The following is a 27109-nucleotide window of genomic DNA, read 5'->3' on the forward strand; positions in this document are numbered from 1 at the left end:
GGTAGAACTCAGAAATTTGTGTCTTTAACAGCTTCCCTGCGGTCCTGATACCTGGGCCATGCTTATATTCAATCGACATTGTGCACAAAATATGTAAATGACCCAGACACAGAGCAGTGAACAAACCAGGCATGGTTCCTGCCCTCTTAGCATTTATTGTCTAGTGCAGGAGACACACATTACATCATTAGACAATTATGTAAATTATAATTGTGATCGGCACTTCAAAGCAGAATTATGAGGTGCTTTAAGAGCATTTACAATCTAGCAGCAGAGCCTTTTCTTCCAAGGAAATGTGTTGGATTTTTGCAGAATCTAAAGCACACCCAGGAAGGGCACTTTCCCACCCACTGAAGCACCTCTTTGGAACCCGAGCACGCCACGAAACAGTTAGAAAACTGCTCGTCTACATTGTCCTGTAATGGATGCTGCGGTGTGCAGCCCGGACTCTGGCTCCCGTTCCTTCCCACACCCCCATTCAACTGGGAAAGACCTCAGCTGAGTCCCTCTCTGGGAATTGCCCTAAGTCAAAGGGAGTTACCTAGCTCAAGGTTATGCCACCTCCAGGCAGTCTGCCTCCGATGACTGGTTGAAGGGACAGGGGTGTACAGAGGCCTGGCCCCTTTAGCTCCATTTGAAACAAATCTAAAGCATTATCCCAGCCCTAGCGCTCCTTCCGGGATTAGCCGAGGCCAGCAATCCAGCCCTTCTCCTGCTCAGCCCTGCTTCTCATTGTCCGATTATATTGATCCCCGGGAAACCCCCTGTGTGCAGATTTTCATCTCAGAGTCTGCTTACCAAGGTACTTGACCTAGGACACTTATTACAGACGGTGAAACTAAAGACCAGAGAAGCGAAATGACTTGCTTGAGGTCTCACAAGCCTGGACCTTCAGCCCCTCTTCATGGTTTGTCACCACTCTGTGTCCAAGTCTTAACTTTCTCTTCCTGAGGTTGGAGGCAACAGCTGCATTGTTCAAAGGGCTAGAATAAGTTCTCACTCCCATGCCTGGAGACCGTGGGTGAGTCACTTCCCCTCTCTGGGGAGAAGGTTAAATATGCTGCTTGAGTGCTTCATCTTCTCTCAAGTCAGCCTGTGTGCGATGCCCCTGGTCCTGAAAAAACCCATGTCTCAACCCATGCCATGTAGCCCATGGTTACAGCAGCAGAAATTCTTCCCCTCGGGTCTGAATCGCCTCTGACCCTCACTTGGTTCCTGTTGCGGGGGGCTTTGAGCTTCTGTCCCAATTCTAAGTAGCTAAACTCACATGTCAAGAAGGAACCTCTTTTCTTTGTTCATGCCAACGTTACCGAGTGCTTATTTTGTCCCAGACACTGTTAGATACTGGCAGTAGAGCAGTGAAGGAGCCAGACATTGTCCTGGCCCTCACAGGCCTTAAAGTCCAGTGGAAAAGACAGACATTACCCAAAAACTTGCGGTGAGTCCTGGGGGAATAAAAAGGACAGGGAGAATGGGCGAGTACAGCAGGGGAACCCCTACGTTCAGAGTGGGAGTTCCCAGAGAAATACCCCGGACCTGAAAGATAAGAAAAGATCAGCCAAAGATGGGAGGGCAGAAAGGAGTGTGGAACAAAGATTTCCGGCAGAGGAAACAGCAGGGGAGAAGATTTGCTGCAGCAGGAGAAGGCAGCCCAATAAGGACAGCGCGAGCAGAGAGGATGTGCGGAAGGGTGAGGCTGAGAAGGAAGCCCGAGGCAGATCTGGCAGGGCCTGGCAGGGCGTGTTAAGAATTGTGGACTTTAACCTATGGGCAATGAGAAGTCTCCCAAGGAGATTTTGTTGTTTATTACAAAATAGATGTTATGGACAGAATGTCGATATCCCCCCTCCAGTTTATATGCTGAAACCCTCATTCCCAGTGTGATGGGATTTAGCGTTGGGGCCTCTGAGAGGTGATTAGGTCATGATCGTGAAGCCCTAGGGATGGGAATAAGCCCCTAATAAGAAGAGCCAGAAGGACGCTCCTTCCCGCTCATGCCCTGCCACGTGAGGACAAAACAAAGACAAAGGCTCTCATCAGAAACCTAACTGGCTGATACATTGATCTTGGACTTCCCAGACTCCAGAACTGTGAGGAATAAATTTCTGTTGTTTCAGCCACTCAGTCTAAGGTATTTTTGTTACAGCAGCCTGAACTGACTATGACCATAGACAGTAAAAGAAGTGGGCAAAATACTGGGATTTATTTAGGACTTCCTAGCTGCCAGATACTCCACTAGATAATTCTCAGGCATGACATCATGCCCTCATTGAATCCTCACAACAGCCCTATATAGTACAGCCTAGTATTATTACCTACTATCTCCATTTTACAGATGGGTATAATTGAACCTGGACTCAAAAGTCCTCTCATCCAAAAAGGTTTCTCTTAAATCTCATTCCCACCCAGAGCATACATCTTACTCCTTTGACCTAAGCTTACCAATTACCTCTGGTTGTTTTTGTTTCTTTTTTTTTTAAAGATTTTATTTATTTATTTTTAGAGAGAGAGGAATGGAGAAAGAAAGGGAAAGAAATGTCAATTGGTTGCCTCTCATACATGCCCCAACCAGGGACCAAACCTGCAACCCAGGCCTGTGCCCTGACTGGGAATCGAACATGCAAACTTTCACTTTGAGGAACAATGCCCTACCAACTGAACCACACTATTCAGGGCTGCTTCTGTTTTTCCAAGGCATTTTTTTTTTCTGTCTATGATTATTATCATTTGTGCAGCTTGCTCGTCTCCCCATTTGATGGCAAGTCCCGTGAAGGCAGAGGTTTTTGTCTAGAGTGTTCACTGCTTTACCTCCAGGGCCTAGAGCAGGGCCTGGCATGCAGTAGGGGCTAAGTGAGTAAAATAGGTGTGGAATGTATGTCTGCGTCCACTAGGATGCCTGGTTCAGTGCGGGGTCCTGCGGCAGTGTTCCAGGAATAACAGCCTCCCACGCTTTGGACTGGGCCTCTGCTTGATCTCCTCCTGGCCGGTTATCTGTTATGTTGCCGCTCTCAGACACTCAAGTGTCAGTCTGCTGTCGGGGAAAGAGCTTGGACTTTGGAACCAGACAGATGAGGTTCAAACCTGAGTGCAAGTCCATCTGGAATGAGGCAGAATATAAATAAACAGGGCCAAGTATATGATCCTTGACAGCTTTCTTTAATTTCCTTGTCTATAAAATGGGAACATTACCATAAAAAATTATTATCATTAGGATCAAATGAAAAAATGCTTACAGAGAGCCCGTTTAGTTCATTTAGTTCTTCCCTTCAGTGGAAGCAGAAGTGTTTACTCTAAATCTAAGGTGGTTAATACTGAAACAATATCTGGACCATGGTATTGGGATAAATAATAGCAACTTTTTAAAAACATTTTTTAACATTTTTTTAAATGCAAAAAATCAACAAAATTGTATGAGAAAGAAAACCAGTGTGTCTTATTGTTTTAATCCTATCAAACAAGTTTTACGTCATCTCCTCAAACACAGTCTTGTATACTTAATTCTCTTGTTTAAATATCGTCAGTGGATCTATTTTGCCATTCCTTCTAGTTTTGCATTCAACACAGATTAGTTTGCCTGTTCTACAATTTCATATGAATGGAATTATAAAGTAGGTACTTTTTTGTATGATTTCTTCTGCTCAGCATGTTTTTAAAGTTTATCAGTAGGTCTTCCCTTTTTATACCTAAGTGTTATTTCATTGTATGAATATACCACAAGTGGTTCCTCTGTTCACCAGTTAGTTAATATTTGGCTGGTTTCAGTTTTGGGGCTATTTAAATAAAGGTGCTATGAATATTCAGTTATAAATGTTTTTGAGGACATATATTTGCTTTTCTCTTGGTAAACACATAGAAGTGGAATTTCTGGGTTATAAAGCAAATGAATGTGTAAAGTCACAGAAAGCTGTGAAACAGTTTCCTAAAGTGGTTGTTAATATTTTACACTCACCAATAATATTCAAGAGTACCAGTAGCTCTACATCTTCCACACTTGATATAGGTTTGTCTTTTTCATTTTAGCCACCCCAATAGGTTTGTTATGGCACCAACATTTTTTAAGTGAGCCTTATTGAAGTATAATTTGCATACAGTAAAATTTACCAGTTTTAAGTGTACAGTTCATTGAGGGTTGACCAATGTACACACTTAGATAACCAGCACCATAATCATGAACCACAACCATGATATGGAATATTTTAATCTCCCCTCCCCTCAAAATTTCAGCTTCTTCCCCCAACCCCATCCCTTAGTAATCACTGATCTGCCACCATAGTTTTAACGTTTTTAGAATTTCATACATGGAAGTATTCATTGTGTAATATTTTGTGGCTGGTTCTTAGCATAATGCTTGAGATTCATCATATTGTGTGCATTAGTCATTCATTCCTTTTTATTGCTGAGTAGAATACTATTGTGGGGATACATCACACTTTATTCATTCACCAGCTGAATGGCATTTGAGTTGTTTGTAATTTTGGTTGTTATGAATAAAGCTGCTATTAGTGTAGGCATAAGTCTCATTTCTCTTGGGTAAAAACATAGAAGTGAAATTGTTTATGGCATGTGGCAAGTGTATATTTAATTTTATAAGAAATTTCCAAATCGTTTTCCAAAGTGGCATACCATTTTGTATTCATACCAGCAACATATAGGAGTTCCAGTTGCTCTGAATCTTTGTCAGTGTTTGATAGTGTCAGCCTTTTTAATTTTAGCCATTCTCATGGGTATGTAATGGTATCTCATGGGTTTTTAATTTGTATTTCTATGATAACTAATGATGTCGAGCATCTTTTCATGTACTTATTGGCCATTTTTATATCTTGTATAACTGTTGAAATGTCTTTTTAAATCTTTTGTTGATTTTCTTTATTGGGCTGTTTGTTTTCTTATCACTAAGTAGTAAGAGTTCTTTATATATTGAAGATATATGAATTGCAAATATTTTCTCCCAAACTATGGTTTGCCTTTTCAGTCTCTGGAAGAGCAGATTTTAATTTTGGTGGATCTCAATATATCAATATTTTCTTCTTTTGTGGTTCAGGTGTTTTGTGTTCTAAAAACCCAGGCCTAATCCAAGGTCATAGATATGTTCTCCTGTGGGTTTTTTTTCCCAAAAATTGTAACTTTAACATTTCAATTCATGGTTCACATAATGTTCATTTTTGTGTATGGCATGAGGTAATGGGAGAGATTCATTATTTTTCCTTCAACTATCCTGTTGTTCCAGCACCATCTCTTGAAAAAAATGATCCTTTCTCCATTTAATTATATTGTTACCTTTGTTGAAAATCAATTGACTAAACAGTGTGAGTCTATTTCTGATTTCTTGTACCTGTTTTATTGACTTATATGCCAATGCTGGCCCTAATATTTAAAATTTTAATGTATTGTTCACTATTTTATCACATATATTTCCTGTAAGTAAATTTCATTCCTTTGTGGAACCAGACTTGGGCGCGGGGGAGAGAGATGTTTCCTATCCATTATTTTTAAAAAATACAAATAAGCAGAAATTCAGAAAAAAGTTTGCTAATAATTCACCCCTACAGAGTACTGCTGTTATTTTTTGTAAAATTTATCTTCTAGATCTTCCTTCTATGCTTAAGCATGCTAATAAAGTGGCAACATATTAAACAGTCTGTTTTACTATCTGTTTCCTCCAACCACGGTATATAGTGGGGTATATTCAATTAAAGGAGTGGTTCTCACCCTGCGATGATTTTGCCCCATGTGACATTTTACAAAGTCTGAAGACATTTTTTTGGTCAGTATAAAAGGGAGGGTGCTACTACCCTCTACTAAAGGCCAGGGATGATGCTTAACATCCTACAATGTAGAGGACAGTCCCTTACAATGAAGAATTGTACAGTCCAAAGACTCAATAGTCTCAAGGTTGAGAAATCATGAATTAAATAATGTACATAACATGTTCAATACAACACTTGGCATATATCCACAGCTTGGTAAAAGAAGATCAAGTAACTTTGGGGAAAAAAATGTTTCCAGGAGCAGGAATAAGAATTTGGTGGATCCAGATCCCCCTGGCGCTTTTCCCAAATATCTAACCGTAAGGCTATTGTGCAGTGAGGAGGCTTGCAAAGAAGTGGTTTTATCACCAAAAGGTGAGCAATACCTTCAGGACAGGAGACCTGCAGCCTTAGACCTTTGACTCCTCTGGATGGCGGAGGATAGGAAGGCTCCCACATTCCCCCTCCCCTACCAGGCAGCATCTCCCTCGGCCAGCTGGTGTCTGGGTTAGTGCAAACAAAGACCTTTGGGCTGCTCCCAGATTCAGAATTTATCACCCATGAGCCCCTCCCAGTTTGCAGAAGTGCTGCGAAGACACATTCCAGGTCAGCAGGAATTAAGAGGGGCCCCCAGGGGGTGTGTGTGTCACGTGGGCTGATGACACAGGCAGGAGGAACAGGAGAGGGACAAACCACAGTCCAGGGGAAAGTGCAGCCAAAGCAGAATTTGATTCAATTCAACGGAGTTAAGTATTTAGCAATATTCATTGTGTTCCCACCTTGTGCCAGACAATGTCCCTTTCCTATGAGGGAGGCTGTTTGGAATAGTGGTTAGGAGCATAGTCTACTTAGAAAAGGATATTTAAATCCCAGGTTTGCCAGCACTAAGTATTTGCCCTTCATAAGGCATGTCATGTCTTTGATACACATAGTACATATGAGCTCAATAAATCAAGTATGTGTGTGTTGCACTTCTCACAAAAAAACAAAAAACAAACAAACAAACAAATAAAACCCCTGAGGTCATGGATATTATCACCCCTATTTTACAAAAGAATAAACCAAAGCTCATATAGGTGAAAGGTTTTGCCCAATATCACAGGACTAACTAAGTGGAGAGGAGCGCTGTGACAGACTTTTGGAAAACAGAAAGATGAATAAGATGCAGTCCTTGTCTTCAAACAACTTTGAGTCTCATAGGGGAGGCAAAGACAGGTCATAGTCTAATTCCAAACAGAGAGACAATGAGAGGAGTGCTATTGAAGATCGTCCAGGTGGGGTAGGACAGGCTGGAGGCCAGTTCCAGGTGGGGGCAATAAGAAGGTGCCATGGAGGAAATGGAAATTGAACTGGTGGTCTTTGAAGATGGGTCAGCCTGAAAGCAGACAGGCAGCCCCTTCCTTCAGTGATGTCCTAAGAAGTGTGACAAGTGGGCTGTGTGTCTATGGAGGGCAGGAACAGACAATCTAGCTGAGATAGTTAAAAAATTGGGGCAAACCTATTCATTTGGTGGAAATGGAAAAGGGATAATGTTCAAAAGAGTTATAAACCAGCCCTGACTGGTGTGGCTCAGTGAGTTGGGCATCCTCCCACAAGCTGAAAGGTCGCCAGTTCGATTCCTGGTCATGGCATATGCCTGTGTTGTGGGCCAGATCCCCAGTTGAAGGTGTGTGAGAGGCAATGGATCGATGTTTCTCTCCCTCTCTTTCTCCCTGCTTTCTCCTCTTTCTAAAATAAATAAATGAAGGATTTTTTAAAATATTAAAAAACCTGAAGGACACAGGCACCAACTGATCAGAATGGATGGGTTGTAAACAACCCCCACCACGGCCATGCCAGGGCATGGTGGGGACAAACTGAATATCATGCTAAATGTCCTGGAGAGCACGTTGGCACCTACCCACCCAGCCCCTTTTACAGCTTCTGGAAACAGCCCATTCCTATTTTGCTTCAGAGATCCACTTACCCTACTCTCATTCTACTAGTTCTGGTGGGCCTGACCCTACCTCTATGTGTCCAGATGTGGGCGCACAATCAAGTCTAGTGTGCCCAATTAGAACACAACAGTGACTGATATAAAGATGTACATATAACCCAAGCTAGACCAGTGAGAATCCCCCACCCCAGCACATTTGTTGGAACTTCTGGGGGGAAAAAGAAGCTCTGTTTCACCAGGAAAAATAAGAGAAAGTAGTCAAGTTTAGAGATTAGAGAGAGACAGAGACAAAGACAGAGATAGAGAAATGACAAGACAGAGAGAGAGAGAAATTCTTTATGATTGTTTTTGTGTCTCTGAATCCAGATAGGCCTGAAGTCTTCACTTAGCCTCCTTAGTTACAGGAGGTTGGCTGTTTGTCACTTGCAACTAGAAGACTTCTGACTAATAGAGCTATGAGGGGTCTCAAATGTCATTCTAAGGAGTTCTACATGGGCTCTAGGGAAATAAGTTACACAAATGAATTGTACCAAAGGTAACCTTTTACGTTTAGCTTTTTTTCATTTAGCATAATTCTCTAGAAATTCATTAAGATTGTTGTGTGTATCCATATTTCATTCTTTTTACTTGTTGAATAGTATTCCATGCTGAGGAGTACTCCATAGATATATCATGGTTTAACTATTCACCTATTTAAGAACATCTGGGTTGTTTCCAGGTTTTAGCTACTACCAACAAAACCACTCTGAACATTCATGTACAGATCTTAGTATGTTATCATTTCTCTGGGCTAAATGTACAGGTTTGCAATTGCTGGCTTGTTATGGTAGTTGCATGTTTAGTTTTTACGGAAGTACCGAACTGCTTTCTAGAGTACAGAGGCCAGGATTTTTTTTTAATCCTCACCTGAGAACATGTTTGTTGATTTTAGAGGAAGAAGAAAGAAGAAGGAGATATAGAGAGAAACATTGATGGGAGAAAGAAATATCGATTTGTTGCCTCCCATACGTGCCCTGCCTGGGGATCACATGTGCAACCTAGGTATGTGCCCTGACCAGGGATTGAACCTGCAGACTTTTGGTGTCTGGGATGATGTTTCAACTAACTGAGCCATCAGCCAGGGCTGTATTGGTTGATTCCACCACTTCTAGCTAAGTACGAAAGTGCCACTGCAACACAAACCCTTAGCTCAGGAGGTGCAATTTCAGTTTGGAGTGGAAAAGGGGGAAGATATTGGCCCAAGATCCTAATGACAATTTATGAAGAGCTTTCTATGTTCCTGGAAATGTACACATCTTTTATCTCCAAAAGATTTTTGTGCAAGGTAGGCATTTTATAAAATAAGGAAACTGAAATTCAGCAAGTGAAAGCTACCTGCCTAAGGTCACAAGTACAATAAGCAGCAGAGCCAGGATCTGAACTCAGGTCTGCATAATGTGGACACCAAAAGTCCAGGCCCTGGTCACCATATCAAGCAGCCTCTTGAGAAATAGGAGCTCCCCAGCCTCTAACCCATTTCCCTATTTTTAACATTGACCTTGGACAGTTGTTATGCCAGAATAACAAACAAGAGACATATACGACTTAGGCACCCCAGTTCAATCATCTGTGACGCTTTAGGGACCAGAGTTCACAGTCTGTGCTTGGTATCCCCGCTGGGTCTTTGACAAGTAATGTGTTTGTTAGACATGATGTCCTTTCAAGGCTCAACCAAACAGCTCCAGCCTGCCCTCACTGACCAGCAGAACAGGCCCCTGGGCTGAGTCACTGCGAGGGTGTTTCACAACCTGTTTGTGCACTGAGGTGGCAGAGGCAGGGAAGGTCACTGTGGCTAGTGTCTTCCTGAGCTTCTGGGTAGCTCCCAGTGACAGATACAAGGTGGGCTTGGCTCCTCCTGTGCCCACCCAATTCTCACCCAGGGGTTTCTGCAATTTTTTCTAGGCTCTTTTTGAGCCAATATCGAACCAAAGGAAGTTTCACCAAGTCTCAGTTCCTCGCCTGTAAAATGGGAAATGTATACATATTTAAATTATTGTGTACTCTACATGCACTGTGTAATTTAATAGTTAACAGCAAGCCAATGAGGTAGATGTTATTATTTCATTTTACAAATGCAGATACCGAGCATCAGAGATGTAATATCAGCCAGTTAGTGCAGGGTCAAGAATCAACCCAAGTCTGTATGACTAAAGAGCTTGAGTGCAGAAGGAAATAGCAAGAACAATTCTGATCAGGGCTTGCCATTCTATGCTGAGTCATTTAGGTAAGTTCCTTCTGCTCCTTGGACCTTGGTTTCCCCATATATTCTGTGGAGTGGAGGAGAAGGAGCTGGACTAAGAAGATGAAGACTCACTTTTCAGTTCATGATCCTATGATTTCATGTCAGAAGGTCTTTCCCTGAGTCACCCATTAGGCATGGTCCATATTCCCTACACAACCCATTCTTGCTTCTTCCAGGTAAAGAGCAAACAACAGTGACAAAGGATTCTTCTAACTTGGAGATTTTTCAGAAAGTGTCAGCTCTTCCTTACAGTTTTTTCATGACTTACATTGAGCCATGTTCATGTCCATAAAACTGGGTTGACTACGGTATCAGCAACCCAGTTGCAGAACATACCACTATGCTAGGTGTGTCTTATACATTTACTTTTATCTTCATAATGGCCGTAGGAGAGGATGTAACTGCTTGAGGTCACCTATTTTATAGAAGATGGAGCTGACATCTCAGCCTAGATGAAGTGTGTTTGCCTCCTTATCCTTTGCCGCATTGCCTCTCTTATCTCTTACTCCTGATCATGGGAGAATGGACTGAAAGAAATGAAAAGTACTTAGTGAACTGTAGATTTCTATGCACATGTGAACCATTAAGAGTTATTGTTAGTTCTATTTTCCCCACCCTGGTGGAAGCTGGGTTTTAAGTGTTCGACCATTATTGCATCTGCAAATCATGCCAAGATAGGACTTTCTATGGGTTCCTGGTGCATAATTCCTTAGTGATATCGTTCCATTCACAGGGACGAACAGGTGAGATCAGTCAACGATACTTGAGCCAAGCAGAAAAGACAACAATGTAGGCAATTAGCTCTGTGGACGGCTTGGTCGCTACTGAGGACCCTATGTCCGTTTCCTCCTTCCTCTATTCTCAGCTTTTCTCTGCCATTATGATTTTTGTCATGGCCACATTCTCACTCTTTTCCCAAAGAAATGGGAAGAGAAAACCCTAAGAACAAGTGGAAAAGACAATCAAACACAATTTCGTATCAGTTCCCCTATTCTGACCTATGTTCACACTTCTTTCCCACCTGCTGGGGCCTCGTCAAGGTCACACTCCTGTCCTGGCGTCCCTGACAGGCCCAGCCTTCAGCAGGGCTCCTCCTAGATTTACAGATTGTAGCGCTCCACTCTATCCATTCTTCTCCGCTTCCTAATGGAGTTCATTCTCTCTCTTACTCCGTTTTATGATTTACCATTACTTATTGAGTACCAAACCCTGTGCTTAGTATGACTTCCCAGTTTTTCAAAATGGATAAAATAATTTTTTCCTAAATATTAGATTTTTTCTAAAAACTAAGAATTTCTTACAATGAGGATGTAATGCCCTTGTAAACAGAAAGTATATATATTTTTTGTTTAATTTACATAAAATTAAAATGCACCAATTTAAATGTACAGCTTATGAGTTTTAACAATAACCTGAATAACCTGTGATTTGAATAACCACCACCACGATCAAAATATAGAATATTTCCATTTTCCCAAAAAGTTCCCCATGCCCCTTTGCAATCAATCCTCATTCCTCACTCCAGGCAAGCAGAGCTTGAGATGCTTTCCCTACAGGTCAGGTTTATCTGCTTTGGAACATCATATAAATGGAGTCACAAATTATATGTTCTAGTGTGTCTGGCTTCTTTCACTTAGAATGTAAGATTCCCCTATCTTGTTGTATATATTATTTGTTCTTTTTTATTGCTGAGTAATATTCCATTGCACAAATATATTAGTTTGTTTATCCATTTACCTGTAAATGGACATTTGGTTTGTTCTGATTTTTTTTAAAAAAAGAAACCATGCTAATTAAAAATTTGGAAAACAGAGGCCGGTGGAGGAAAAATAACATCTGACCTCGTTAACTAAACAAAGACAATTATTATTAGCATTATAATGTTTTGTTTTTTTCCTCTGTGCTCAGGTGTTTTGAAGACTCTATGTAGTTAAAATCATCTTTCACATATAACTTTGTAACTGGCTTTTTAAATTGACATTTCATTTTTCACATTATTTCTTTTGTAACCAATTTCCAATGCTATATAGTAGTTTATTACTAATTATACAGTCTATCAAGGGAGGAATTTAGGCTATCTTGATTATTCTTATAGATCAAGAGCCCAAAACAATGCCTGGCCTACAGTGGGTGCACAGTAAGTGTTGACTGAATTGTATTCCACAATTTGCCTTGTTATGTTCATATAGAGACATGCCACTTACAATTTTCTTTTCCTTAGTTCTCTCTCTTTAACGTTTATGTCCTGCCTCTTCAATCAAACTATTTGAAGGCAGTGTCTAACAACATCTATTCATGCTTAACACATTGTATATATCATCTATACTCTTCACAGCAGTTCTGTTAAGTAGAAAACCTTCCTGTTTTGCATATTAAGAAACAGACTTCAAGAATTCAAATGCCTAGATCAAGGCCATATGCTAGTATGTAGCTGAGTCCAGACATGACCCATGATTTTTTTTTTTTTAGATTTTATTTATTTTTAGAGAGAGGGGAAGTGAGGGAGAACAACAGGGAGAGAAACATCAATGTATAGTTGCCCCTCGCACGCCCCTAACTGGGGACCTGGCTCACAATCAAGGCATGTGCCCTGGCTGGGAATTGAACTGGTGACCTTTTGGCTCGCAGGCCAGCACTCAATCCACTGAGCCACGCCAGCCAGGGCTGTTTGTTTGTTTTTAACCAATGTCTAGTAGAGTCCAAATCCCCCAATATTGGGAAGAGTTTGAATTTTTATTGATACTTGCTACGTGCCAAGTGTATCAGTCAAATCCTCATAACAACCTTAGAGGGAAGTGCTAGTATTCTCTGTATCAAAGAGATGAGAACATGAGATTGACAGAGGCAACGTAACTTGCCCAAGTTTACATGGCTAGACAGTGGTAGAATTTTAACCCAGTCAGCCTGACTCCATGGCCCATAATAAACACTAAACGCTAGCACGTTAGGCCATGCCCTCTTGCTTCTCCACTGAGCCTCCCTGCCCTTCGTCTCCTACGGGCTGTACGAGGAGTCTCCCCTGGAAATGTTTGAGTTGACAGTGTAGACGATGGTGCAAGAAAAGGGTTAATGATGATGAAAGGGTGCAGAAACAAACCCTTTTACTTCCAAAGATACTGCATGACAGACACACTTCTTGCATCTATGAGACTAAAGAACACCACATGCTTCAGAAGGCTGGTATGAGGAGTAAACGAGTGATCCAGAGTCCCAGAAATTGCTTACCCCAGGGCTGTTTTGGTACCTAGCAAGCATGCACTAAGGGGGAGCTGTCAAAGGGCCTCCATCTAGGAAATCCAAGAACCCATGGGTTAATTATCTTCAGACAGAAAACAACACTGACGTCCTCAGGTCCTCAGACAGACCTGGGAGGGGAGAAACCCAAACAGACAGTTACAGTTCAGCTAAGACAGAGCTAATTGTTAATCTTTTATGGATATGTGTAATACATTAACTATTATTGCCTATTCCCCTTGAGGCACCTCAACACCTGGTCAGCCAGAGGCTGGGGTTGGGTTCCCTGGGCTAAGCGGAAAGGAGCAAGTAAATAGGTCGATTACCCTTCTGCAACAAACAGACTTTCTTAGGTCCCCGCCTTAAGATTAATAAGAGGATGAAATGGCTGATGCGGCCTGTCATACAGAGGTAGGGAGGCAAACACTTGAGTCAGCCACCAATGAAGACTACTAGGCACTAAGTAACCTGGGATGTCTTACCTGTCTCTCAGCAAACCAAACTCCTTAAGAGCAAGAATTGTATCGTTTATTATTTGTCATTAGGTGTTTGCTCTTGGTGGTTACTATTAATAACGATGTTGTTGTTTTCATAACAGAGAAAAAATCCAAAGGTGAAGGAGTACTAAGGCTAGGTATCTCTATGAATTATGAAATCATAAGGTTCATCTACCATATTTTTTCAACTCTAACGTGTATTTTGTGTCCATGTTTATTAGGCTTTGTCTTATAATACACATGTACATGTGTACGGAGGTGTTTCTCAATTGCCTTAAACTATTATTAAGTAAATGCTGTGACTTAGAATCGCTAATGCCTAAGAACTGAGGCAATGGAATAGTTCAGTTTTCCACTCCAGGCAAGAATTCTGTCTACCATAATCTCTCCTTTAATATTTCCACTGTACAGAAGTTTAATTCTCTTCCAGGCAGCCCTTTCCATTACCGGATACCATCACTGTGATAAGTTGCTCCTTATATGAAGCTGAAACATCTCCTACAATTTCCCCACGGCATTTCTAGTCCTGTTCTCTGAAGCTACACAAAATAAGTCAAATTCTTCTTAGGAGGGAGAGTGGCTTCGGACAGCAAGTGAAGTCTCTGAAGGCAGGCAGATCTGGGTTTTAATCCTGACTCTGCCACTTATTAGCAAGAAACTTCTGTTCCCTCATCTGTTAAGTGGGTTAAAGTACCCATTGTTGTGAGATATAAGTGAGATACATACGTATAAAGTGGCTGGCAGCTGATGCTCACTAAATGTAAAATACTCTTCTCCTCTACTTTCTCCTTGTTGGCTTTGCCATAATTTTATATCCTGGAAGATAAATATGTGTTCCACCCTTCTCAAGTCTGTTCCAAAACATTCCGCAGTTCCTAAGCCATTCTCCTGATAACTCTGATTCATGGCATACCTATAGCACCCAGTATGTGGCACGCACTGCCAAAAGGCCTAAGAAGCGAAATAACTTGCCTAGGGCCAGTTAGCAGTGGCCAGGTTTCAAACCTACATCTGTCTGGCTCTAAATCCACACCTTTAAATCTGGATCCTACGCAATGCTGTCCAATAGAAATATATTGTGAACCACATATGTAATTTTAAGTATTCTAGTAGCCACATTAAAAAAAAGAAAGAAAACGTAACCAGGAACAGGTGAGATTAAATTTAATAACATTTTTTATTAAACCCCATATATCCAAAATATCATTTCAACATGTAATCAATATAAAAAATTATTGGGATATTTCACATTTTATTTAATAGTAAGTCTATAAAATCTCAGTGTAAACTAGCCACATTTCAAGTGGTTAATAAACACATATGGCTTGTGGTTGCCCTATTGAACAGCACATACCTAGAGGAAAGGCTCAGTGTCCCCTGCCTGGAATTTAAGGACTTAGGTTCCACCACCAAATCCAGTGCTAACTAAATATAAGAGGCCAAGAAAATCAGTTAATAACCCCTCCGTTAACCTCTCTTCTCTATTAATCATTCTCTCAACAAAAACAGTATTTATCAAGTGTCTATACAATGTCAGGCATCATTCCATGAGCTGGGGATATTGCGGTGAATAAAACATAGCCCCTGCTTTCATGGAGCTTAGGACTTTAATTGGTAAGTAGGCATTGTGTCACCTAGTCAAATGTGCTTGCCCAAATAATAATAATAGCTACCCCTTATTGATTGTTTACAATAACCAGGCACTACGCTAAGTGTTTCATAAACATCTCATTTTATTTTTGCAACCTCCTCCTTAGAAAGTTTTTTAAATCTCTATTTAAAAAAAAAAAAAGAAGAAGAAGCTGAGGCTCAGAAAGAGAAAATGAGTTGTCCAAGTTTGCACAGCTGGGTAGTGGCAGAGGACAGGAATAAGCCCCATTCTAAGCTACGGACCTCACATCCTTATCAGAGAAACTTACCACTATAATTCCTAGGCCTTGTCCAAATTTCACCATGTTGTTCACCATTTCCTGTTTGTTATTTTTAATTTAACCCTATTTCCCAATACCAGCGAAAATTTGAATAAATACTGTGATGCCTTAAAGAACCCATAATTCACTGAACTTTCCATTCTGAAGTTAGTGTCTGTATAGGAAAATAGAGCCCAGCAATTTTACAGCCTCCTCCAGTCATTAATTACAGCACCAAGAGTTTGTCACGTGTCCAATATTGTGAACCACCGGGCTGATCAGGAGTGACATCCTAAGACCTAGCTATGTGCAGCTCTGAAAGCTGTCAGAGTCATATGCAAGGTCCGACTCTTAGCCATTTCCTCTTCCTATTCTGCACTCTTTCAGGGTAATCTCATTTATTCTCATGCTTTCAGGAACCATCTATGAAGCTCTGACTATGAAATTTCTACCTCTAGCCCAGTTCTCTCTGCTTTGAACTCTGGTTGGACATTGCCATTTGCATGTCCCATAAACACCTCATTCTCAGTGTGTCTACACATGAACTCATCGTCCCTGCCTCACCTACTCTGCTGTTTCCTAGCACAGAAGAGAGCACTGCCATGGTCTCCCAAGGTAGAAATCTAGATTTTTGTGCTCTCTCTCCCTGTCTTTATCTCTGCTTACTCATCCAATCAGTCTCTTTCATATTTTTAAAATCTGTCTTTTCTTCTGCAATTATGCGCCAGCTGGAGTTGTGCCAAAACTCCTAACTGGTCTTCTTTCTCCAGGCCCTCCTTTCCCAAGCTTTTCTTCACATCTCAGAGTGATCTTTTTAAAGCTCACATCTGTTCTTTAGTCTGACGTGCGAAGTCCTCCAGGACCTGGATCTGACGACCCCTTCTCCAGACATTTCTTACCTCTCCCAACCTCAAATTCTCTATCTTAATTCTATTTAACTCAATAACCTTTTGTACATGTTCCATCACCTGGAAGTTCCTTTCCTCGTTTCTTTATCTGGATGACATCTATTGTTCCTTCAAGTCACTTTGGGCATTAATTACTTTTTTCTGGGGATCCTTCTCTGATGTCCCCAAGATGGATCAAGTGTCCAGATTGTTTCCAAACCAGTTGAGCTGTTTATGTCTCATTGAATTGAATCACATGGTACTGTCTCCAGTTTCTATAATTGCCACATCTTACCTATATCTCTTTTGAGGGCAAAGACGAAGTCAAAAATAAAAATGTCTACAGCACAACAGATTTTCAAGAAATACTCAATTTTTAAAAAAATAAAAGAATGGAAAGTAGTACAGGGTACAGTGGAGAAACTAGAGCTAGAAGTGGCAATTTTGTGTAGCAATGAAGAGGTGGGCTCTGCAGGCAGCAGCTTAGAAACATTCCCACCTGTTCACTCCTTTGCACGTTGAAGTTCTTGTTGCCTATGTTTTCCATCTGTGAAATTACAGTAATCATTGTACTTGAGTCATAGGTTTGCTGGGAAAATCAATTTTAAATTTTGATATATTGTTTTTTGTTTTTTAAGATTTTATTTATTTACTTTTTTAGAGAGAGGAGAAGGGAGGGAGAGAGAGATGGAGAGAAACATCAGCTTGTGAGAAATATATCAGTCGGTTGCTTCTCACACACCCCCAACTGGGGACCTGGACCACAAGTGGGTTTGTGCCCTGACTGGCAATTGAATCAGCAAACTTTTGGTGCACAGGCCAGCACTTAATCCACTGAGCCACACCAGCCAGGGCTGATATAGTGTTCATTAAGGATTCTTTTGTATTAAGTTTGTAAAATATATTATTTATCTTAGTTACTGAGATTTTTGGTGTCCCTTTAAATTTTTCTTTCCAGGATGAGTTGGGTCACTCACCTAACTCTAGTGCCCACTTTGTCCGCACCTTATGTGCTTGACAGATAAGCAGTATTCAATAAATATCCTTTGAATGTACTTACCTCTCTATAATTTTATTTATTGATTTGAGAAACATCCATTTGTTGTTCCACTTACTTATGCATTCATTGGTTGATTCTTGTTGTGCCCTGACTAGGAATTGAACCTACAATCTTGACCTATGGAGATGATGCTCTGAGCCACCCTCTCAGGATTCTCCCTGTATTTTTATTTTTATTTTTAAGATTTCATTTTTATTTATTTTTATATTGAGGGGAAAGGAGGGAGAGAGGGAGAGAAACATTGACGTGTTGAGAAACATAGATTGGTTGCCTCTTGCGCGCCCCCAACCGGGGGCCTGGTCTGCAACTCACGCTTGCGGCAGGACGGGGAATCAAACCGGGACATTTCCGTTGGCAGGAGGATGTCCAACTTACTGAGCCTCACCGGTTAGGACTCTCCTAGTATTTTTAAATCGAAGCAAAACATCCACAGCCAAGTGAACAAATATTACGTAGATTGCTGAGCTCCCCAACTGTTCATAACATTATTCTAAGCTGTAAAGGGGGTCTTTCATTTTCACCCAACAAAAAATGTTTCATAACATTTTCTCCTCTTTTTTTCTGCAGCTCCCTGACCCAGGCTCTATTTCCCCGTCAGGCCCAAGAGATTTCCTAAACAAAAACATTTCCAGCTCGTCCAACTTGGAAAAAAAATATCTTCCTGGAGGACGGCCGATGACGTCAATTCCCTACCCGTCTCCCCAGCACCCCCACCGCCGCCAACTCCCACAAGAACGCTTCAAAGAAGGCCGCCATCTTCCAAACAGCAGCATCGCGCATGCGCCTCTGATTGCTGGGCAAACAGCTATTTTTAAGCCCTCTCGGCACCCTTACGTTGCGGGGCGGCTGCGTGGACGTTTGAGAGACGCCTGCCTTTTGCCGGAAGCTGGAAAAAGAGGAGGAAGTGTTGGCGCTGTAAAGGGGGCTTTAGGGCTGTGGACTAACTGTCTCTCAAAAGCTCTGAGGTGCTTGAGGGGCTATAACTTCCCGCTTTGGGAGAAGAGGCTGGAACGTGGGCGGAGGTGTATTTCTGGTGTAAGTGGTCACGTGTTCTTCATGCTAGCTTAGGAAGACATAAACCCGTCTAAAAGAATGTCATGGTTCCGCCTGGCTCTCTTTTAAACATGCTTTCAGAGAGGCGGAAAGCCTAGATTTTCTTCTGGTCCAGTATCTGCCGCCGTCTTGCTGGGTGTCCCTGGGTCCCTTTCCGAGTCTCAATATCCTTATCTGTAAGTTGAGGAGTGGACAAGTCCCTTAAGTCACCATTCAGTTCTTCTGCATGTTAATGTTATGTCATCTGGGCCGCAAAACCTGGGTTGTTTTTTTTTAACATCGTTGGTCCCATTTTATAAGGAAGACATTGAATCCAAGTTTAATGGCTTCCTCAAGATTGCACAGAAAATTTTTAGAGGCGTTCCAGACCTTTAGACTAGATTATACTGTAACTCCATGCACAGGTCTGCTTTGTATATTTCTGTATCATCAGTTTCTGAAACTGACCTATAGCAGTTACTCAAGTTTTGAATGGATGAGTGGATTTTTTGATGTCAAGGCCAATGACAAGCAGATTCGGTGTCTCCACCTCTCTGATATATTAACAAGTGTAACTCTTCCAGGTGTTTCCTGTACTTTATTGGGGACTCCGAATCCAGTCTAAGTTCTTCAGCTTAATCAGACACTATGGAGGCACCTCCCGTCACCATGATGCCTGTCAGTGGGGGCACCATTAACATGATGGAGTACTTGCTGCAGGGTAAGTGAGCCAAGGGAGCTTCAGGTTACCTGTTTTCCCCTTTTCTGTTCAGCTTCTGTGGAGATGAGAGGCTGTTACACAAAGGCAGCCTGGATACTTTCTAGTGTACAATATACAACTTTTTGAAAAAAGATTTTATTCATTTATTTTTAGAGAGGGGAAAGGAGAGAGACATTGATTGGTTGCCTCTTGCACACCCCCAACTGGGGACCTGACCCCCAATCCAAGCATGTGCCCTGACTGGGAATCAGACCTACAACCTTTAAGGGCTGCAGGTGGGTGCTCAATCCACTGAGCAATACCAGCCAGGGCAAGACAACAAGTTAAAAAAAATTTTTTTTTACTCTTAATTATGGTCACGAACACATAAAATTAAATTTACCATCTTAAACATTTTAAAGTAGTGTTAAATATGTTCACTTTGTTGTATAGCCCTAGAACTTTTTCATCTTGCAAAACTGAAACTCTGTACTTATTAAACACTAATTCCCCTTCCTCCTTCTGCCAGCCCTGGGCAACCACCTTTCTACTTTCTGTTTCTGATTTTGACACTTTAGATAGGTACCTCAGATGAGTGAAATCATACCGTTTTTGTCTTTTTTATGACTGGCTTATTTCACTTTGTTTAATGTACTCAAGATTCATCAATTTATACATATGACATTAAATAAGAATCTCATTATTTAAGGCTGAATAATGTTCCATTATATGTACATACCATATTTTTTTTGGTATGTATGGGGAATTGAATTTTTTAAATTTAATCTTTATTGTATTTTTTTTCATTTCCATTTAATCCCCTTATACTTCCTCCCCCCAGCTATCACCACACTGTTGTCCATATCCATGAACTATATTTCTTTATCCATTCATCTGGTGATGTACACTTGGGTTGCCTTCGTCTCTTTGTTATTGTGAATAATGCAGCAATCATCATGGATATGCAAATATCTTGTCAAGATCCTGTTTTGAATTCTTTTGCATACCTAAAAGTGGGCTTACTGGATCACATGGTAATTCTTTGATACTGTTATTAGATCCATCTTATAGATCAGGAGACATTGGTAAACTCACTTGCCCAGGTGAGAAAACTCAAGACCCAGAGAGGGTGATGATTTTCAGGAGGTCATATAATATTTAGTGGAAGAATATAGGCTTTAATTCAGATATTTATTTGGTAACTTCAGATGAACAAAACAGGGATATTAATTTTTACTCCCCAGGCTGCCCTTCCTTCAGTCTTCTCTCATCTCAGTAAGTGCCAGTGTCAGTCACTAGTTGCTCAAGCCAAGCATTCAGGGGTCAAGCTCCACTTTTTACTTTACCCCATATCTAGACCACTGCCAAGTCCTATTCATTCTACTTCCAAAATATATTTTAAATATGTCTTCTTCACCTGCAGTACAATATCCTTGTGTCTCTTGACTGACCTACTTTAGCAACCTCTTAACATTGCTTCCACTTCTGACCATGTCTGTTCTCATACCACGGCTAGTCATCTTTTTTTAATGACTTTATTTTTAGAGAGAGGGGAAGGGTGGGAGAAAGAGAGGGAAAGAAACATTAGTCTGTTTTCTCTTGTACGACTGAGACTGAACCTGCAACCCAGGCATGGGCCCTGACCGGGAACTGAACCAGTGACCTTTTGCTTTGCAGGAGTATGTCCAACCAACTGAGCCATACTGGTCAGGGTACTAGCTTGCAGCTTTGGTCCCTGGTTGGGATGCATGCGGGAGGCAAACCATCAATGTTTCTCTCTCACGTTGATGTTTCTCTCCCTCTTTTCCTCCCTTCCCCTCTCTCTAAAATCAGTGGGCATGTCCTTGGGTGAGGATTTAAAACAATTTTTTTTTAACTGTAAGAGAAAGCTTATTTAGAAAGTCACAGAAGTTGAAGAAATGAGCTGTAGAAGGAATGGGCTCAGGAAACAAGTTACAGAGACAAAAGATGGGGCCTTTGGAGCTTCGGAGAGAGATGGGAAAGGTGTAGATATGCTCCTGAGAGGGAGAATGCCAAAATTATCTTACTATTAAAAAATTGAAACATAAAGAAAATAGAGACTAATATAGTGGCCACACCATTTCCATCATCTAGATTTCAATTTCTATTATTTTGTTATATTTGCTTCATTTTTTTTCTTTTGCTTTGTTTTTTAATCCTCTCTTGAGGACATGCTCATTGATTTTAGAGAAAAGGGGAGGAAGGAGAAGAAACATCGATGTGACAGAAACATTGATCAGTTGCCTCTGGCCTGTGCCCTGACCACCGGGGACCGAGTCTGCAACCCAGGCACGTGCCCTGATGGGGAATTGAATTCACAACCTTTCAGTTTACAGGATGATGCTCCACTGAGTGTGTCAACTGAGACATACCAGCGAGGGCTCTTTTGCTATTTTTAAAGAAAATTTCAGACCTCATAACGTTCTACCCCTGAACACTTTAGTATACATCTCTGAAAAACAAGGATGTTCTTTCTTTCATAACCCCAATACCATCATTGTTATCTAAAAACATTATTCATATATTTTTAGTATCACCTAATATCTAGTCCATTTTCAAAAGTTTTCAGTCACTTAGCCCAAAAATGTGTTTTGTAACCAGATACAGTCAAGTTTCATGCATTACATTTGATAATTGTGCCCCTTGAGTCTCTTTTAATTTGAATCAGTCTACCCTCACCTCCACTTTTTCTCCCTGTACCCATGTCTTGTTGAAGAGTCCATCCCATTTTTACCAAAATGATCTTTTTAAAATGTAAATCTAGTCATGTGTTTTTCAGTTGCGTGGAAAATAAACTGTGGAACTAATAGCTTCCCAATAACTTTAGAATAAAATACAACCATGACCATGGACTATATATAAGGCCTGTATTCTTTGGCTCATGCCAAATCATCATCTCATTATCATCTTCCAGCTTACTCACTACACTTCAGCCACATTGATACCCTTTATTTCCTTGAATTCCCCAGTGCCTTTCCTGCCTCTGTGCCTTCCTTGATCCCTCTGCTTCAATACTTTTCCCAGCTTTTCAAAGAACCATCTCATTTTTTTCTTCCAGTCTCAGCTCAGTTGTCATTCTCTTAGAAGAAACCTTCTTTGACTACTCCAACCCCTCAGAGATGTCTCCTCTTACCCAGCACCACCAATTGCTCTCTATCCCATCTCCCTTTTATTTCCTTGTGTTTCTGTTTACTTATTTTTTGTTTTGGGACCTGATCTGTTGCTTTTCCTTCAACACTACCCACTTCCAAAAATTTGGTCAAATGAATCCCACTATCAATGTTTCCCATAGTTACATTAATATACCCTTATTTTCTTTAACAGATTTATTCAATAAATATTTGAATATGTTCCTAGCATTGGAGTATCAGCAATGGAGGAAGAAAAATAACTAAAATTTAATATATTGAGCCCTGGCTGGTATGGCTTAGTGTACTGAGTGCTAGCCTGCGAGCCAAGGGGTCACCGGTTCGATTCCCAGTCAGGGCACATGCCTGGGTTGCGGGCCAGGTTCCCATTGGGGGAGGCATGAGAGGCAACCACACATTAATGTTTCTCTCCCTTTCTTTCTCCCTCTCTTCCCCCTCTCTAAAAATAAATAAATAAAATCTTTTTAAAAATTAATATATTGAAGGATGACTAAAAAGCAGAGATGATAATGCTAAAGAAAAATAAAGCAGGGAAGTAGAAGGAGATTGGAGAACGTTATCTTATTTAGGGTGATCGGAAAGATCTCTTTGATAAAGTGACCCTTGAGCAAAGACCAGAAGAAAATGATTGGGTGAGATGTACAGATATCTGAGAGAACACTCTGAGCATAGGGACTAAGGGAAGAGCCTCTGTAGAGAAATAATTTGTCAAATACTTGGCATTTTCAGGAAATAGCAGCAGGAAGATCACTGGCTGGAGAGAGTGATCTAGGAGGGATAGTGGAAGAAAATGATGTTGGGCAGGTAGCAAAGCCCTCAATATATAGGGCCTTGTAGACGATGGTAAAGACTTTGGGATTTATTCTAAAAGACATGGAATACATGCTTTGGGGCAGAGGAGTGTCATGTTCTATCTGCCTTTCATTGTAAAAAGACCATTTGGCTATTGTATGGAGAAGAGAGGAAGAAGACAAGGGTAGAAGCAGGGTATTGCAAAGACCAGGCAAGAAATAAAGAAGACTTGGACTAGGTGGAAGAGATTGAGAGAGTAAAAAGTGGTTGGATTCTGCATATATTTTAAAAATTTGTATTGGATGTAGGATATGGGAGAAAGAAAGGAGTCAAAGATGATTCTGTGGTTTTTGGCTTGGGCAGCTGGAAACAGTTGCCATTTACTCTGATGGGGAACACTGCAGGGGAATAAGATTATGGAGGAAAAATAAAAAAAAATGATATTGAACATATTAAAATGAAGATGTCTGTTAGGTATCCAAGTGGAGAACTTGAGTACATAGTTGAGTACATGAGTCTGTAGTTCATGAGATATAAATGTGGGAGTCCTCAGGGCATAAATGGTATTTAAAGTCCTAGGACTAAATTGGATCACCTAGGGAGGAAGAGATTGTTAATAGAGAAGAGGACCAGGACTGAGTTCTGGGATCCTCCAGGATTTGGGGAAGATCTTCTAGGAAGACCCAGCAAAGACTTAAAAGGAATGATCAGTGAATTAGGCGAAGAACCAAGAGAAAGAGTTGTGTACTAGAGGTCAAGGGAAGAATAGATTTAAAAATGGGTGTGATCTATAACAACTGTCAAATGCTGCCAGGAGGACGAATAAGATGAGAACAAAGCAATTCATTCTTTTTTACTTAAATATATATATATTACATCAAAAGAAAATGTTATATTTCTTCTATAGATGGAAAACTTTTGTTTGCTAGAAATAGAAGATAATTTTTAAAATAAATGACAACAAAACAGTAATACTACATTCTAGATACTGTTGCCTGTTAAAGGTTCTGAACCCCAAGCTGGAGATTAGCATTGTTAGAGAAGGCCCAAAGACTTTCTAGTACCAAATAAGACAATGCAAAAAATTGAAAAGGGATTAACTTTCTCACAATGTTATACAATACCTTGGCAGTATAACCCTCCAAAGTCTCATATATTAGACACTTGGTTCATTTAAGTTTGTCAGTCTTTTACTAATTTCATTACCCAGAATGAAAGATGGGACTCAATAGTGCCTTCTCCTTTTTTAGGAAGTGTCTTAGATCACAGCTTGGAAAGCCTTATCCATCGCCTTCGTGGTTTGTGTGACAACATGGAACCTGAGACCTTCCTTGATCATGAGATGGTATTCCTCCTTAAAGGCCAGCAGGCCAGTCCCTTTGTTCTAAGGGCCCGGCGCTCTATGGATAGGGCAGGAGCACCATGGCACCTGCGCTACCTGGGACAGCCTGAAGTGGGAGACAAGAACCGCCATTCCCTGGTGCGAAACTGCGTGGACATTGCAACGTCTGAGAATCTCACCGACTTCCTGATGGAAATGGGCTTCCGCATGGACCATGAGTTTGTGGCCAAGGGACACTTGTTCCGTAAGGGCATCATGAAGATTATGGTGTACAAGATCTTCCGTATCCTGGTGCCGGGGAACACGGACAGCACTGAGGCCTTGTCTCTCTCCTATCTCGTGGAACTAAGTGTTGTTGCACCAGCAGGGCAGGACATGGTCTCTGATGACATGAGGAACTTTGCAGAGCAGCTGAAACCTCTAGTTCACCTAGAGAAAATAGACCCCAAACGGCTCATGTGACTGAGACAATCTGTCCACCGTTGGGACCTGTCTTCACCTGTTACAAAGAAGACATTATAAGTGCCCCATTTCACCACTGCCAGCCGGGCATTCTTCCCTTAGGAAGGACAGAAAAGCTTAATTGGTTCTTTTCTGTTTTCCTCGTGTGTCAAGTTTACTTTTGTGACAGCCTTTCTAAATTAAAGGCTCAGGAAAACATGGAGACTCTATTTAATCCTTCTGCACAAAAAGGGGAAATGGAAATAAATGAGCTTCTAGAAAGAAAAATCTCTTAATTGTTTTGCCATTTTTGTATAAGGTTTATAAAATAAGAGCTCGTGTTGTGTGGTAATAAAGGCTATGAAGGGAAATGTCTATTTCTGACACTATCCCATAACTCTGCTAATTTGGGTTTATTCTGCTAAATGGGATTCATTACCAATTAGAGCAAAAAGAAAAATGGCAGGTTTTAGTTTTGGTAGAGATGATAGTTTTTACCTCATTAAAGTAGCATGTGTTTGTTGTTGGAACTTTAAATACAAAAGTAAGAAAAATAACCTATAATCCTATTATTCAATGAGATGTACTATTTCTGTTTTGGTATATATCTTTCTAGTTCTTTATTTCTGTAAACATAATATATGAGATATACTTATTTTATAAAAATATTCTGTATATCCTGGTTTATAGCCTTTTTTTGTTTAATTTATTATTAACATTTTTCTAGGACATTAAGCTACAGCGTCCTTCTGTAAAAACAAAAAACTCATTTATTGAGTTCTTGTATGTGTCAGTGCTATCCTTAGTGCTTAAGGTATATTAATTAATCTTCACAAGAGACTCATTTTATAAGCAGGGAAACTGAAGTACAAGGAGATTAATCAGCTTTCCCTGAGCTATGCAGATACTAATTAGCAGACCTGGTATTTAAATATTGAGAATTTGAATTGCTGTTTGTATCCCATCATACGGATTTTCCATAACTTAATTGGTCCTCCTATTTTAGGATTTTTAGTTTAATCCCATGGGTCTCCATATGCTTTTCTAAACAATCCTGCAATGCTAGTACTTTCAATTAAATATTTGTTAATAGCTATAATAATTCTTTAGAATAAATTCTAGGGAACAGCTGCGTCAAAGAATATGCACCATTTGCACTATTTTAAGGCTTCTGGCATGCATTGCCAAATGCCTTCCAGAAATGTCCCCGTTTTCACTTCCTGCCAGCTATAGATGATGTTTCCAACATGGCTGCCAAAACTAGATGTAACCATGAAATCTTGTTTTTTCTATTTGATGATAAAGAGTGATTAATTTTCAAAGTATTTTTCAGTGAGGTTTAAATTTTGTTTATTGGACATTTTCTTCATTGTTCATCTTTTTAAAATTAAAAAAAAAAATTAACCACTGATTTTGAGAGGCAAAGGAAGGAAGAGAGAAAAACATTCATTTGTTGCTCCACCTATCCATGCACTTACTGGTTGACTCCTGCATGTGTCCAGACCAGAAATTGAACCCATAACCCTGGCGCATCAGGAAGACACTCCAAACAACTGAGCTACCTGGCCAGGGCCACCTTTTCTTTGTTAATTTATAAGGAGGTTTATATAAATTTCCCCATCTATCACTTGACTTTTAATGGATTTTTCAGAAAAGATTTTATTTATTTTTAGAGAGAAGGGAAGAGAGGGAAAAAGGGAAACATAGATGCAAGAGAGAAACATAGACCATCAGCCTCTCGCATGGGCCGTGACCTGCAACCCAGGCACATGTCCTGACTGGGAATCAAGCTAGTGACCCTTCCTTTCATGGGATAATGCCCAAGCAACTGAGCCACTCCGGTCAGGGCTTTTAATGGATTTTTTAAGTAACAGTTCTTAGTCGGATAAATGTTCATCATCTTGGTGCTTACAAAGTTTTTTAATACCTTGGAAAGAGTTTGGCTTGCCAAAAACATTAGGTTACTCAAAAATTTAATTTTCTTTTGGAACCTCCATTTAGACAACACCCCAGTTGAGCTGTATTTGGATAAATCATAATTCTTTGTACCTCAGTTTACCACTCAAAAGATTACATGGAT

At 40.6% G+C, this 27109-nt stretch overlaps 1 protein-coding gene across 1 annotated transcript; it reads left to right on the plus strand.

Moving 5' to 3' along the window:
* The first annotated feature begins 18405 nt into the window (after window positions 1-18405).
* On the plus strand, window positions 18406-25318 carry MED18 (mediator complex subunit 18). Its single transcript, XM_054571838.1, has 3 exons — window positions 18406-18587; window positions 19169-19305; window positions 24497-25318. The coding sequence occupies exons 2-3, from the start codon at window positions 19233-19235 to the stop codon at window positions 25048-25050; spliced, it is 627 nt and encodes a 208-aa protein (XP_054427813.1). The 5' UTR covers window positions 18406-18587; window positions 19169-19232; the 3' UTR covers window positions 25051-25318.
* The last annotated feature ends 1791 nt before the right edge of the window (window positions 25319-27109 follow it).

Source organism: Pteronotus mesoamericanus, unplaced genomic scaffold, assembly GCF_021234165.1.
Source record: "Pteronotus mesoamericanus isolate MK-2021 breed Mesoamerican mustached bat unplaced genomic scaffold, CSHL_Meso_final contig_221, whole genome shotgun sequence".
NCBI classification, from domain to species: Eukaryota; Metazoa; Chordata; class Mammalia; order Chiroptera; family Mormoopidae; genus Pteronotus; species Pteronotus mesoamericanus.